At 38.2% G+C, this 15,488-nt stretch overlaps 2 protein-coding genes across 4 annotated transcripts in view; both read right to left on the reverse strand.

Annotated features, from left to right (window-relative positions):
- Nucleotides 1-1,511, reverse strand: part of rasgrf2b (Ras protein-specific guanine nucleotide-releasing factor 2b) — a 92,336-nt gene extending 90,825 nt beyond the window's left edge. For all 3 annotated transcript variants that reach the window (XM_067438179.1, XM_067438178.1, XM_067438180.1), the window contains exon 1: nt 879-1,511. In XM_067438179.1, coding sequence (XP_067294280.1) covers nt 879-1,154 — 276 coding nt within the window. In that variant the 5' untranslated portion in view covers nt 1,155-1,511. The remainder of the gene's footprint in view (nt 1-878) is intronic.
- A 7,315-nt stretch (nt 1,512-8,826) lies between these two features.
- Nucleotides 8,827-15,488, reverse strand: part of msh3 (mutS homolog 3 (E. coli)) — a 114,254-nt gene continuing 107,592 nt past the window's right edge. Inside the window, exons 23-24 of the mRNA XM_067438181.1 lie at nt 11,214-11,382; nt 8,827-9,211 (exon numbers count right to left, since the gene is read on the reverse strand). Of these exons, the coding sequence (XP_067294282.1) occupies nt 9,130-9,211; nt 11,214-11,382 (251 nt within the window). The 3' untranslated portion in view covers nt 8,827-9,129. The remainder of the gene's footprint in view (nt 9,212-11,213; nt 11,383-15,488) is intronic.

A 15,488-nucleotide genomic window follows, 5' to 3' on the forward strand; every position in this document is an offset into this window, starting at 1 on the left:
ATCCCGAGACATTATAGATTGTATCGGGGTCCTCTGGATGTGATCATCTCATTAATTTAATGCATTACATCGTGGTCACGTTTCCGCACTGCTCGAATCATTCAAATGAGGACTTGGAGTGTCCAATGCAACAGGTTTTCACAAAGAAGTAATGCATTAAAGAGACATTTGTAATGATCAATTAGATATTTGCTACACGTTGTCGACGGTTTTCTCCCCCCCCCCCCCCCGCTCCCCCTCTCCCCCTTTATTAACATTATGAGCAGAACAGTGCGATGAATTTCAGATTTATGATTAGGGGGGCTATATTCCTTTAGATTTCTTTCTCAACTTACAAAAAAAAAAAAAAAAAAAAAAGGGACATATTTTCCTTTCCAGCATTTTTATAATTGTGGTTACATATAATGTGAAAATTATTCAATTACTTTAAGGGGTTACGAGTTTTAAAAGGCATCAGTCTGTAATTTTAGGGCACGAGTTGTGGATGCTCCACCTATTTTGGACAGTTAGCTAAGCGTCGACTTCTAAAAACGTTTCCAGAACGCTATATGTTTTTTTGAGATATCTAGATATATATGGTAAACGTACAGTATGTATTGTATTGATACACATCCTAATTGAAAGCGATAAAGCAGCGTGCTGTTGCTATGGCTACCACATCAGGCGAACGCGACTTCTGTCCACGAGCGTATACTAGTGCGCTCCGACCAACTTGTAATTCAACTTTTGTCTTTAAAGACAGTCGAATATACTTTTATGTGAAATGAATACATATTTTAAGACAACCATCTGTTTGTTTTGACTTCACTTGAGTAACCTTAGAGTGGTCAGTTTCCCAAATCCCTCATAATTCGTACTGATATGTTGAAGAAACTCACCAGCTTTTCAAGTGTGTCTTTGCCAACAGTGGACACCTTGGGCGCAGGGACTCGTTCACATGTGCATCCTTCCAGAAGATAAATCCCTGATGGTCGAGCGCTCTGGTCGGTGTCGAAGTAAAATAAAACATTCTGATAAAGTGCAAAAAACTTCTCATGCCATTTGCTGTTTTCTGTGGTCTTCTTGCTGAGATAGCCTCGCTTGGTGCCCTCTTTACGCGCGATAATGGAGAGATACAGAGCGTGTCCCTCATTGTACCGAACACTCTTCTGCATTTTCCGTCTTGGTTTAATATGTGTTCACTTGTTTGTCACCATATCCCATGTGATTTTAACTTTCCACCTACGATGTTTGGAGAAATGTGCACGGGAAAGTTGCCGAGCTGAAGCGCACTGCTCATCCAAACGAGCTCGGAGCCCAATCCATTCTGGCCTGAAGAAAAGTTTCAACCCCGACGAACAACACTGTCAGTCAACGCGTTCAGCTCATGTAGTACAGCAAAATAAGCAGTAGTAGTGGACAGACGGAGAGAGAGAGAATCACTGTTGAGCTCAGATGTAATCGGCTTTGGCATCCTCTTAAAGAGACAGCGCCTCTCTGTCTCTCTCGCAGAGATTCACTTTCACCTTGAGGCTGAGCGCAGCTTTTAATGAGTGGGCGATAGAAAGCGCGGGCGGAACGACTCGCAGATCTTAATGAAGGGGCAGGGCGATGCAGATATTTTAATGACGGGGCGGGGCGGGGCGATGCGCGCTACAGCGCATCACTCTAAACACAGCAGGCACCTGACAGGTCAAGTTGCAGTAAAAGAAAAGTTACAATTCCATGGAATTTATTCCATGGAAACATGTTATATTTTTTTCCATTTCTTCTTTTCTATTTCTTCTTCTTTCTTTCTATTTTTATTTTATTTTATTTTTTTTACAAATTAATTAAAACTAGAACAATATATTTTGTTGACTTGTGTACTTGCATTATCCCAAAGCAATTTAAAGCTGCAGTAGTGAGTTTTTAGAAAATGTTGACAGCCTGAAAATTTGAACAAGCACAAACTCACAGGTCACTCCCCCTTGCAACCAGTGGGACCCCCTTGGCTTGAACTCACAGGCTAGTAAGCAAGCAGGGCTACCGGCAAATAAATACACTCACTGGTGTGGATGAAACATTAACAATATGATTTACATTGATTATGGCCTGCCCATACTTTGACCACAAAATTGGTCCTCAAAACATTACGTATTTTGCAATACATGTAATGTAACTATATGACGTTGCACTATTTCTATAAGTAATAAATAGCTAGTAAGATAATATAACGGTAACTTACATTACAGTATGTAAGTAATTGTTCTATCAATATGTAATGTTAAATAAGGTTTGCTAGTACATTATTTCAGCAACATGACGAGCCAGTGAATTAGTAGGTTTCAATAGTTGCTTAGTTCAATAGTTGTGCGTGACATTTTATCTGTATGTTATGCGGCTAGAGTTTTAGTCAATGAGCTCCGACAAGGAATTCACACCCACAGCGACTTCGACGAATGAAACAAATCAAGCAGGGATACTTACTTGTCAAGCAGAAATGTGGCTAACTCCGCATCGGTTTTTAATTCTTTCAGGACACGTAACGTTAGTTTCCTCCACCTCGGAAAAGCCGCTCCGATATTTACCTTCGTTTTATTTCGGGCTATTTAACTAATTATTTATTTTAGTCTTTTATCATCGTCAGCTGTCTTTTTCCATTTACCGTCTTTATTTCATGAGCAGGTTTGAATTGTTTGTCCGCCATAAACAAAGTTCCCGCACACCGGTAATCTTGAATTTGAAAGTGCCTGTACCCGCGCTGTGCATGAGAGGGGTGTGATCAGCGCACACAAGCTTGATTGACACTGCTAAGACACTCCTCCTGGCTCTGATTGGTTGTTTCTTACCGTTGTTCTCTTTCATCACCAGGAGACAAAAATACATTTTCTGTCTTTTCTCAGTCTAGAAGGCACTAAATTCAAAAATAATTTCACATTTCTACAACATTATGACCCAGTTTAAATACAAAGCTTAATGCTAAATCACTGAAGTAACCCTTACATACTAACAATAAATAAAATAGGCCTAACTACAAGCAGCATTAAAAATGCCACATTAAATGCATGCTGTTTATTGCTCCATAACCTACTGCATAAAAACACCTTGCAAACAAGTGAAAAGGTGAGGTCACATTAGCACAAATGGTCCACTGTTCATTATAAGTGAAGCGAGGTATGAAGATAGCTCACACCAAAGTCACTTTCAAACCAAGCAGCTTTCTGTGGGACAGTGTGACAAATTCACATGGCCAACTTTAGCCTGACTTCATCATACTCAGATTCTAGTAAGAATATGAGTCTGCTGCTCCATTGGGCTGTTATTATCGGGCATGTTTCAACCAAAACAGAATAGAAAATAAATTGGATAGACCCACAACCAATCAAAGCAACGGAGTTAGTGATGACCGACGCATAGTTGTCACCAGAACTTAACTGCATGCACGCTGGAAGAAGTAGAAGATGAGTGTAAACGATCTTTGCCGGTGTTGTAAAATTGATTGGTCCGAACAGCTCTGGTTAGAGCATAGTTGCTCCACAATAGATCAAGTCCAGATCAAACTTCCAACATCAAATACTGTGGGCGGGACTAAGTTCAGCTGGCATCCAGGATAGACCAACTTCAACACAATGCAAAATCTATGAGGGGGGATCTTTCAAACGCATGTGATATTCTCAACCGTGTGGATTCCTATTAAATGACTGGAATTTGCCCAAAAAAATCTGCTACACTTCACTGGATGCAACCATTGCAAATCCATTTGTCCTTTATATCAGAAGTAATGTGAGCACTTGGAGTATGCCAGAAATAGAATAAGGCATCAATTTACTGAATATAATGGGATCAATTTGCTTTTGTCTGGTGTAGACATGCTGTAAATGTGATCGGACCTTCAAAGCCAACTGAAGTGCCTTATAATGCGATGAGTTATTCCATGTGTTGACGTCATTTCCACTATAACAGGAAGACAGGGCGGGACATATTGAACAGTCCCTCCCCTTTTTTTAAAATAGCCAATAGCATTTCCTTTAGGCCTACATCATAGCTCGGCCAGTGTAATAGATTCCCATTTTAGATCAAATATGAAACTATTTCTGAATCAAAACTTAAGTTAAAGTGAATGTAATCACACCGAGGATGTGTAGTTTGAAGAGTTTGTAATTTGTGATGCTGCACACTTCATTCACCCCAATGGAAGGCATTACAGTGATTACACTGTCTGAATTGTTCCCTGAAACAGAATTCCCTGTCTGAATTACTGAAAAGTAATTGAATGAAAAAGTGACCAATTACAGCCACAGCTTCAGCATCTATTTATAATGTAGGGGGTGGGACACTTCAGAATAAGCATTTGATTCGAAAAAATCTGATGAGAAGCTGAATGCAGCATGATGTCATCAAAATTGTTGATCCATATTGGTGGAAGTCAGAGAAAAAGTTGACAGCGTATAACTTCTAATTGTGAATTTTGTTAGTGTTTTGGAGCACACTAGCTTATAGATAACAGCAGTGGTTAAATTGGCCTTTGTAGGGAGGAGGAGCCCTTATTTACGGTGAATGTTATCATTCAAAATCTCACCGTAAAATTAATTAATGTGTTTTTACACTAAAGGGGCTCTTTTTTCAGTATTAAGATAGGGTTGAGTAGTTATTCAAACAAAGAGAAATACTTTACAATTCACTTACTTTATTATTATTTTTTACCTTTAATAACAGGCAGGCAATGGATTTCACCCTTGGAAAATATATGAAATTGAACATGTTAAATAATTGGATAGCAAATATGTAAAAATCTTTTTAAACAAGAAAATGGAGTAAATTTAAGAGCTGTCTGTAACTTTTGTTGTGTTTAAGATTTACAAAATGTATATAATGAGAATGTACAACATGAATCCATTTTCCAAACCGGACTATTTCAGAGCGGTCTGGTAGGAGCCGCTGCGGAGGAGCACAGTCCCTGCGTGACTCGCCATAGACATAAACCGACAGAGGTAGCTCTGGCTGGAATGTTCTTCTGCAAGACACATGCAGTTCTGTTTATTAAATGCTACAGTGCAAAAAGTTATGGACCGCAGCTTTAAATAAATCGTGTTTGATCGTGTCTGAATATGTATTCTAATGCAAAAAATAAGTAAGCAGGTATGATCTGCAATACTTCTTTGAGAAACTAGATACATGTATAATTATTAAAGAGCCATACAGATACCTAAATAGGTAATGGCATTACAAATATTATTTTTCCAGCCACAAAATGACTCTAATTTGCCTCTTTGCATTGGAATTCTCTATTTAATAATAATAATAATAATAGATTTTATTTATAATGCACTTTTCATTCCGAAGAATCTCAAAGTGCAACAAGGGGGGGGGGGGGGGGATAACAACAAAAAAATGAATAACAAGTAAAAATATAGAATACTACAAACAATCAACCAACACAGAAAACAGAACAGAAACAGAGCTGATGGTGAACAGAAACAGAGCTGATGGTGAACAGAAACAGAGCTGATGGTGAACAGAAACAGAGCTGATGGTGAACAGAAACAGAGCTGATGGTGAACAGAAAACAGCTGATGGTGGAAGTCTCTGTTAGCTCCGCAGCACACTGTGGTCCACTCCATGTTTCAGATTTCTCCCAGCGGCAGTGTCCCGATGACATCGCCGAGGCACGACAGCTGAAGACCAGATGATGGGTCTTCTTCATGATGATTCAAACGATGGGGATCGCTGCAGCACCATGCAGGAGGCAGAACATTCCTCCGGGCACTTCTGTGGACACACCGGGGCCGGCGCAGATGTCGCTCCACGGTCACAATGCAGGACGGAACAGCGGCGCAGCCGAGAAGCAGAACATCCCAACATCATGCCGGACGCCGACGACGAGAGCCCGGATGACGCTAGCCCGGTGCAAACTTCAGCCACCATGCAGCTTAAGCCCAAGGGAGACCACCAGTGAGCACCCGCGGCGAGAAACATAAAATGTCCTCCAAACCAGAAACCAACCGCAGCAATTCAAACGTAAACATTAGAGAAGCGGTTGAAAACGGCGAAACGACGAACAACGACTTCTCAGTGGCTGCCAGCAATCAGCAACAGTCCCAATTGTAGCTCTGACTGTTAGACTAGTCACAAACATAAGGAAATAAAATAAAATGTAAATCTAATAGTACATTAACATGATTAGTTGTGGGTGGAGAAGCGGCGAACACAGACGACGCCAGCGTCCTCTCCCCCACGTTCATTATATTATATATAATATAATATATATATATTATATTTCAACCTTAATTACTAGACTATGTGTACATGTAGCTTAAAAATAACAAATATTAGAAGAAAAATACTTTTAATGTACCATTTATTTAATTGAAAAATAGTTAAGGTGTATGGTCCCATTTGACCGCCAATGAGTATGAGTGTGACCAATTAGTAAGTAATACTTTAGGGCTAAATACAAGAAAAAACATTAACATTAACACTCCATAATAAATTAATACTGTAAATGTGTTTGACGTATATGTCAAAGAACACTATGCTGTACTGTTTCCCAAAAAAATGTTGCAAATACCTGTTATGTATAGTGCAGCTGTTGTCTATCTATTCAAATGTATTGACAACTGGTTTGTTTAGAGCTTCCTGAACCACTTGCCCATGCGTGCGCGCACCACCGCGAGCTGAAAGCTTGTCGCAACTTGCTCTGGCTTTATAAGTGCGACAAAACAGTATTCATTTTTTGAATATTATATTCATATATAGCTTCTCAATCAAGGAAAAAAGGAAGGAGGGACTTCATTTTGTCCCTCAGGGACTGATTGGCTTGTTACATTGTTGTGGTTTGCTATAGACCATATTCATAGAAGCACCATGGTGACAGGTATGAAAACGAGGCTGTGAGGGATAGACTTACCAAGATTACAACAGCATCCACTACAAAAAGAGGTATAAAGCTCTTAGATAAATTATAATTGTCCACAACTTATGTTGTCTGGAGTTTTATGTCTACTAACATTTCTTGGAAAAATATTTTATGTTTTGTAAGCAGAACAATCCAAAATCATGGCGCTGCTGGGAATAAGGTCTGTTGCTGTAATCTCATGTGATTGACATCAGAGAAGACGGAGGATATTATGAAGACACATTTTTTTTTAAATGCAAATCAAATCTTTTATAATACTGAAATATTCCATTAAAAGTATAAATTAAAAAAGATTTTTTTTATATATATAGTGGCTTTAAACTAATTCCTACAACAGGGTTTGGTTCTCAATCCTTGTCCTAGAAGATCCCAGCACTTCACATTTTGAATATGCCTCTTGATGAATAATCAAGTTGCAAAGTTGATTATTCATCCCATCCCGCTCTTCATTCCATTCACTTGATAAGTACAGGTCTTTACGGTCAGAAAGGGGACATTGGAGGGGTACTCCAGGGCTGAAAAACACCATCTTACATGGTGACATCAGTCTCTATCAACTTACACCTGAGAATTCAACACTTATTTTCCTTTGCTTTATTTTCCTTTTTTCACCTTTTTGGATGTGAGTACGAAACAACGATCAGGCATAACATTATAAAATTGATTATCTCTTCGTCACGGCACCTGTTAGAGGGTGAAATACGGGCAAGTGTAAGGATTTGAGTGAGTTTGACAAGGGCCAAATTGTGATGGCTAGACCACTGGGACAGAGCATCTCCAGAACTGCAGCTCTTGTGGGGTGTTCCTGGTCGGCAGTGGTCAGTATCTATCAAAAGTGTTCCAAGTAAGAAACAGTGGTGAACCGGTGACATGGTCATGGGCGGCCAAGGCTCATTGATGCACGTGAGGAAAACAAAGGCTTGCCCCTGTGGTCCGATCAAACAGACGAGTTACTGTAGCTCAAATTGCTCAATAAGTTAATGCTGGTTCTGATAGAAAGGTGTCAGAATACACAGTACATCGCAGTTTGTTGTGGTAGGGCTGCATAGCCACAGACCAATCAGAGTGCCCATGATGATCCCTGTTTACTTTCAAAAGCACCAACAGTGCAGTGATGCACGTGAGCATCAGAACTGGATCAAAGAGCAATGGAAGAAGGTGGCCTGGTCTGATGCATAAATGCAGAAGCAGTGTGATGCCTTGGGCAAATGTTCTGTTCAATGGTCCTGCCATCCATGTGGATGTTACTTTGACACCTAGCTAAGCAATGCAGACCATGTACACACCCTTTCATGGAAACGGTGTTCTCTGGTGGCTGTGGCCTCGTTCATCAGGATAATGCGCCCTGCCACAAAGCAAAAAAGGTTCAGGAATGTTTTGAAAAGCTCAATCCAATTGAGCATCTGTGGGATGTGCTGAACATACAAGTCCAATCCATGGAGGCACCACCTCGCAACTTACAGGACTTAAAGGATCTGCTGCTAACATCATGTTGCCAGATACCAGAGCACACCTTCAGGGTCTAGTGGAGACCAATATTAGGAAGGTGGTCATAATGTTATTCGTGACTGGTGTATCTAACGGGTTAATGGACCTTAATCTAACATTGCTAATTAGAAATGACATGTAAAGTAACATTATTAAAGCAAACCTGGGTAAATTCAAAGCAATGCAAATGTTAGTATGGGAGGAAAACACAGAAGGGTTTTTATGTTCTCTGACAGCTTCAGCTTTCATGAAGACTGATTATCATTCACCTCAGATGTCATCTTTGGATGAGATTACTGAGGAAACAAAGGGATTGTTCACTCAAATATGGTAATTCTGTTATCAATTACTTATTCATATGTGATTTCAAATCTTTTTGACTTTCCAACATTATTCAAAATATCTTCTATTGTGTTCTGCAAAAGAGAGAATGTCATAAATAATGACAGGATTTCTTTAAAGAGAATGAGCAATGTCCATTTTAATCAATGTAAATACCACATTACACTAACAATCATAGAAATTTGCATCTTTTTTTTCTTTTCCATATGGTCACACATATATTGAAAAATCTTGTGGTCAAAGCATTTGGATATGGTGTCCATATAATGTTAATGTTTGAGGTTATAAGAGCTACTGTTTTAAGTTAAAGTTAAAACAGGTGATGAAATGCATGGTGTAATTAAATACATGATATTCAATGTTTGTTTGAGGATTTTTTTGGAGGATTTGTTATCCTATGGGAAAAACCCATCATGCTGTTATTAGGGACTACAATCTTTCCATTTCAGCAATGTTTCCATGTTGGTGATACTCCAGGCATCAGATAACAGTCTCACCATATTCCTATGGTAGTAAAAAAAAAACATGATAATATACCATAAAAAAGGTGTAAACACAGCTTCAGGAAATAGCCAAATGATTCGAGACATTTCTGTTTTAGTAGCTAGTGTAAGTTTAAATGCATCACAGATAATTGATTAACATTTTAATCAATCAAATATTAACGTTTTAAATCGAATGGAGACATTTTTCCATTTATCAATTATCCAGTCTAGAACCTTAGTTTAATAGGCTTACACTCAAGCCATCCTTTGTGTATATAGCCCTATTCGGATGGTAGTTGTTTCTCACGTGGATGTCCGTAAAAATTAATTTGCATGCCACCTCAGTGATAAAACAAGCATTTGTATGGTGATTTATTCACGATGGAGAAGTGAGTTTTGTGAACCTGCGCACATGGGGATGCGCTGCTCATGTGGCGAATAAAGAGATTGCATGCTGTAAATAAAATGTAATATGCTTAGTATAATAAGAATAAATGCCTATTTAATTTAATAATAGGAAAATAATATCCTAATTATTATTGGATTGTTTAAATCTGTTTAAAAAATAGGAAGCTATATAGACACACATTATAGTTAAAATGGTTTTCTGTTGTGTATTTTGACTCAAGGATGTAATTTTATTCCACATGAGCGGAAATAAGTTATTATTACCATGAAGTAAACATAATGCTTCCTGGTTATTTTATGATAATAATATAACATAATAACGGCTCATTTTAAATGGTTACAGGCTTTTTTCTTTTCTTTTTTTGAGCGGCGATGAAATATGATGCTCTTGTAAATACTTGCCAGCATTTCAGTAATAAAAGTCTAGATCTTTAAAATTACAGCGAAAACAACCGTATGGTGCTCTGCAATGGTCAAAAAGGATATTAACAGTACATTTTGAAGTGATATATTCTTGAAAACTCAGAGATGTTGAGTCGGACGGCAATTAAATTACCACATGACCTTGGTGTTTGTCTAAAAACAGTTATTTTATTGCATTCTGGATTTAGACGGCAATAAAATCACAGACTAGCCACTATCAATGATGAAAATACCTAACCACCCCGCGAGAAACAATTACCGCTGAATAGAGTTTATACATTTCTTCTTTTAGACAAATACAATCGTAGTTACATTTCAAAAAATGTCCTGGCTAATCCAAGCTTTATATTGGCAGTCCAAATTTTGAATTATAAGATTAATAAAGGCTTTCTGAAGCAAAGCATTTGTGTAAGAAAAATATCTATATTTAAAACTTTATAAAAGTAAAATATCTACCTTCCAGTGGACCACGTTCCGTATTCAACTTGCGATGAAAGTGTAACGCCTCTCGAAGTTCAAAACACTTAAGCTATGTTCAATGTCATACATAACGGCATCTATGCTTTTTCCGTAAGTTGAATACGGAAGGCGGTCTGGTGAAAGCAAGATATTTTACTTTATAACATGTTAAATAAGGATAATTTTCTTTAAAAAAAAAGTATCGATTTGCTTTAGGAGGCCTTTATTAAACTCCCACTGAACCCCCAGTGACTGCACGATAAATTACTTTTTTAAGCTCATCTTTAGATTACAGCTGCTTAACAACTGTTAAATTTTTCCCCCCAATAAATTTTCATAACAGATTTTACCATCAGAAAGATGCAAGGACATGTCCTTTTTAGCCCTGACTTCCATTTCTATGATCAAATGCAACATATAAATACATGTGATTCTACACAATACTTTTGCAATGGAGAATTAAACATTATAATATAATATAATATAATATAATATAATATAATATAATATAATATAATATAATATAATATAATATAATATAATATAATTAATATAATATAATATAATATAATATAATATAATATAATATAATATAATATAATATAATATAATATAATATATAACCTCTTTTTATTTCCAATAGTTAAAAATTTGTTCTGAAGGAAGCTCCTCCACAATCCAGATCTACTACTGTGTTCTATTTTCATTGTGTAACAAATCAGCCCACGTACCTCCGGCTGTTCACGAGAGCCTCCAACTCTTTGGACTTGAATGCAGCGGTCCTGAGGATGGACTCTGGGATTTCAGCCAGACGCGCTACATTTAGCCCGTAGCTCCTGGCGGCTGCGCCTTCAATCAGCTGATAGAGAAACGTGATGAACTCCGGGTGCATCTCGTCCTCTACAAATAAGAGCAACAGAGCTATTAAACACTTCAGATTCAGCATAAAATCAAATAAATGATCAGAGGATGTGCTGTGAAAGAACAAAGATTTGAACAGAGAATTTGTGAAACAAGACCAATTATAATCCCGATGATGCTGCTGAATAAACAGCCTGATTGTCCAGTGATGCAAGCCTGAGTTTGACTTGCTTAACTGTATAACCCGTGTTAAATATAAATGTGTGCGAAGATGACTTGAAGAGCTTTGATGTGTCTTTTACAGTTTTATACATAAAAAAAAAAACTAGCAAACTGACCAAGAACATTGTTTCGTATGTGAATATTGTAAAATAATACTTTAGTGGACTACACAAAATTTTTATTAATCGATCAAATACAGAATAAAGTATATGTCCACTAGCCTGACAAGCCAGACCCACATCAAGATGTTTGGTCTGGAAACTCACCATTGACAGGGCTCAATCCGAGGGGCGGGATAAACGGTTGTCTTTCAAACTCCCTCTGCACGCGAAGGGATAGCGCTACAACCAACCAGAGCAACGTGAAGGTGAGCTCATTGATAGATTAAACATTCGCCGTATCCCGTCGGCAAAACTTTGATCACATTTTCCCTTTTTAAGAATGACTTCAGTGCCGTTCTTTGTTCCTTTCTCAGAGAAAAGCTTAACTCCAAGTCTTCCAGAGTCGCGGTCAAAGCTGATTCGAAAGGCCCGACAATCGCCAGTTTCTGTGTTTACTAGTAGCACTCAAACGCAACTCTGCCGTTATTATATTAAGCCCCGCCCACCGACTATATAAACAATGTGATTGTCCTGACCAGAGTTTGGTCTTAACTAGCCTAGAAATCTAGACGCACCCTAGTGGCAGCAAATTTAATCTGCCCGCGAGTGTCGTCTAGCAACTCTCAATACCCTTCTGAGCTGTATTCGCCTAACACTTGCCGGGCCAATCACATCGTGTATAGAATCGTTGGACGGGGCCATAATGACGACAACAGAGTTGCGTTTGCGTGCTTCTAGAAAACACAGAAACTGACGAACAGCGGTCTTTCGAATCAGCTTTGACCGCGACTCTGGAAGACCTGGAGTTAAGCTTTTCTCTGAGAAAAGAACAAAAACGTCACTGAAGTCATTCTTTAAAAGGGAAGATGTGTTCTGAGTTTTGCTGACCGGATACGACGAATGTTTAATCTATCAACAAGCTCCGTTTCACCTTCGTTGCTCTGGTTGGTTTTAGCGCTATCCAATTGCGTGCAGAGGGAGTTTGAAAGACAACCATTTATCCCGCCCCTCGGATTGAGCCCTGTCAATGGTGAGTTTCCAGACCAAACATCTTGATGTGGGTCTGGCTTGTCAGGCTAGGTTTTAACAGCTCAGAAGGGTACTGAGAGTTGCTAGACGATACTCGCGGCAGATTAGATTTCCTGCCGCTAGGGTGCATCTAGATTTCTAGGCTATATGTCCGCATGATCTTTGGCAAAAAGTGTCAAACTTGTGCAAAATATCCACGATGACATAAATGAGAAAATAGATTTTGTCTGAGAAAAGGTATTTGATAGACATTAGAAAGACAAAAGGTGAGATTAGGAAAAATCAGTTCCTGTCTCATGGTGTGACAGAATCCAAATAATGTGTTAACCAGATTTGTGAATATTAGGCATTTCTTCCAATATTTCTGAGCAAATCTGTCACAAAATCAATCACCTTTTCAGTTATGGCGCAGATTGTTAAGTGCAGAAAAAAATTAACTAGGAATTTGAAGGAAGATATTGGGACCCACTTTATATTAGGTGGCCTTAACTACTATGTACTAACATTGTAATTAATCATTTGATACAATGCACTTATTGTGTACAAACATGTTTTTACATTGTACTTATATATTTAAAATACCTGCATGCAATTACGTCTAATTAATTTCTGTAGTTACATTTGTAACTACACAGTTGGCACTTCCCTTACTCCTAACCCTACCCTTAAACTTACACACACCACCACACATGTCCCTAACTCTACCTGTATCCCACATCAATGTCAGCAAAGGTGTGTGCAATACAATTTGAGCACAGTAAGTATATCATACTTATTTGTTGATATAAAAACATAGTACTTAAAGCCACCTAATAAAACGTGGGACCAGATATTGAATAAGGAAAGGGGGGAGGGGGGTTAACAGATAACCTGAATCTGAACTCTGAATCTGGATGTGATTTAAGGATAAATTGCAGTGCCGGGATATAAAACTACAAAGCACAGTACAATGAAAAAATAGAAGAGGAAAGACTTCTTATGCAATAGGATTACTGTCATACACACAAGCCAGTTGTTAAGTAACCACTACCTGGCTCTTGTAACAGTGTAACAAGGATTTAAGGTTCCAGAAATGTATTTCCTGGAATTTTTTTATTTATACCACAGAACACCAGAATGCTTGATTCTGGTTGGTCAATAGATGTTTCAAGGTGCTCATCAACTTTCTATAACAACATGACAATGAAGTCTTTCCAGTTCCATAAGTCATGTTCCTTCATGCAAAGCTGCTTCAAAGTTTCAAATGAAAGGGACAGTATCAGTTTATTTTACAGTGTCCTTGTTACATGTTACATGTACTTATTATAGCATTAACAGTAAATTGTGCATTTTTGCATGCAACTAACCCTAAACCAAACCCCATAGACCATTTCAGAATGTTTGTAAACAATGGGCACCAGGATACTTCCGGGTGGCAGAACGCGAGCGGCTTCTATTGACAAACTGAAGAGATCCAGCTGGCTACTGTAAACGGTTACATAGTTAAGAACATTGTTGTTGATTAAAGTTGAAACTATGATGAAAACGTGTTGTGTTTGGGGTTGCGCCGTCATATATACAGCAAAAGGTGTAGGATTGTATCGATTTCCTTCAGAAAAAAGTAAATATATCCAGCAAAACCTGTGGGTGAGGAGGCTAAAGCGAGCGGACGTCGTCAAAAGTGATGCTACAGAGAAGTATTCTCAAAACGGTCCATTTACAAAATCATAGCAGAGCATAATTATCTTCAGCTGGGGAAATTCGAGACTAATATTAGTAAACTTTAGATCTCTTTTAAAGATCGAACTCATTGCCAGTCACTGCCTGAAGTAAAAATAGGAAGAGACTGAACTTCTAGTGTCATGTAGGCTACTGATCGAATGTCAAAGGAAGAAATAGGAAAAGCAAAACATAGTTGTAGGCTGATGGATGATTGATGCGTGTACCACATTGGCTTCATCATCACCGCAAGTTTAGTTTGAGTGAATGCCTAACGTTAGCGGAGTAGCGCTAGTCTACAGCATGCTATCCTTTTGACCGTCAGAAGCTCACATCTGTGCCATCTGATCCGACCCCGACCGACCAACAGAAAACCATCATAGCCTTTTTAGTTAGATAACAGGAAAATAGACAATCTATGATAGCCTAACGTATTGTAAGTCAAACAGCAACAGTCACTTAAATAACTACTCAATGGTAGGCTGAGGCTCATTTAAAAATGATGGCAGTAGACTAGCATTACATCTACTAGACCAAGGTTAGGCATTTCATGTATTGCTATCTCCTGAGTTAATCAGTCCCTCAATAATCATGTTAACTTTGTCTGAATCCCAAGCAATTTACTAGCGTTGCCATAGGAACGCTTTGGCTTTTGCCACCCGGAAGAACGTTTATTGCTGTTGTGACGTCATGGTGAATTGTCGTATAGTAAGAGCATGTAGTTTATTAACATTACTCAGTGTTAAATGTAATATTACACTGTAACAAGGTCACCTTAAAATAAGGTGTTACCAAAGGAACGTGTAGCCTTACAATCTATCACAACAGAAGGAGGAGAAAAAGACACCTGAAAAATGTCTTGAGATATACAAACATACTTCTTCTAAAAGTAAAATGGGTGCAAATACACATGGGGTGCTTTACATAATTCATATATCCATATTTGAATCATTACCAAAAACTTTATCTTTTGAACATCTTTTGCAATCCTATCTGCTCCTTAAAACTACATAAGAGAAAACATGATCTGTTGACCTGTCACTACATTAAGTCATTTACAGATTATGCAACATGCTACAAAACTGATTATCAAAT

Source organism: Pseudorasbora parva, chromosome 3 (genome assembly GCF_024679245.1).
Source record: "Pseudorasbora parva isolate DD20220531a chromosome 3, ASM2467924v1, whole genome shotgun sequence".
Lineage (NCBI taxonomy): Eukaryota > Metazoa > Chordata > Actinopteri > Cypriniformes > Gobionidae > Pseudorasbora > Pseudorasbora parva.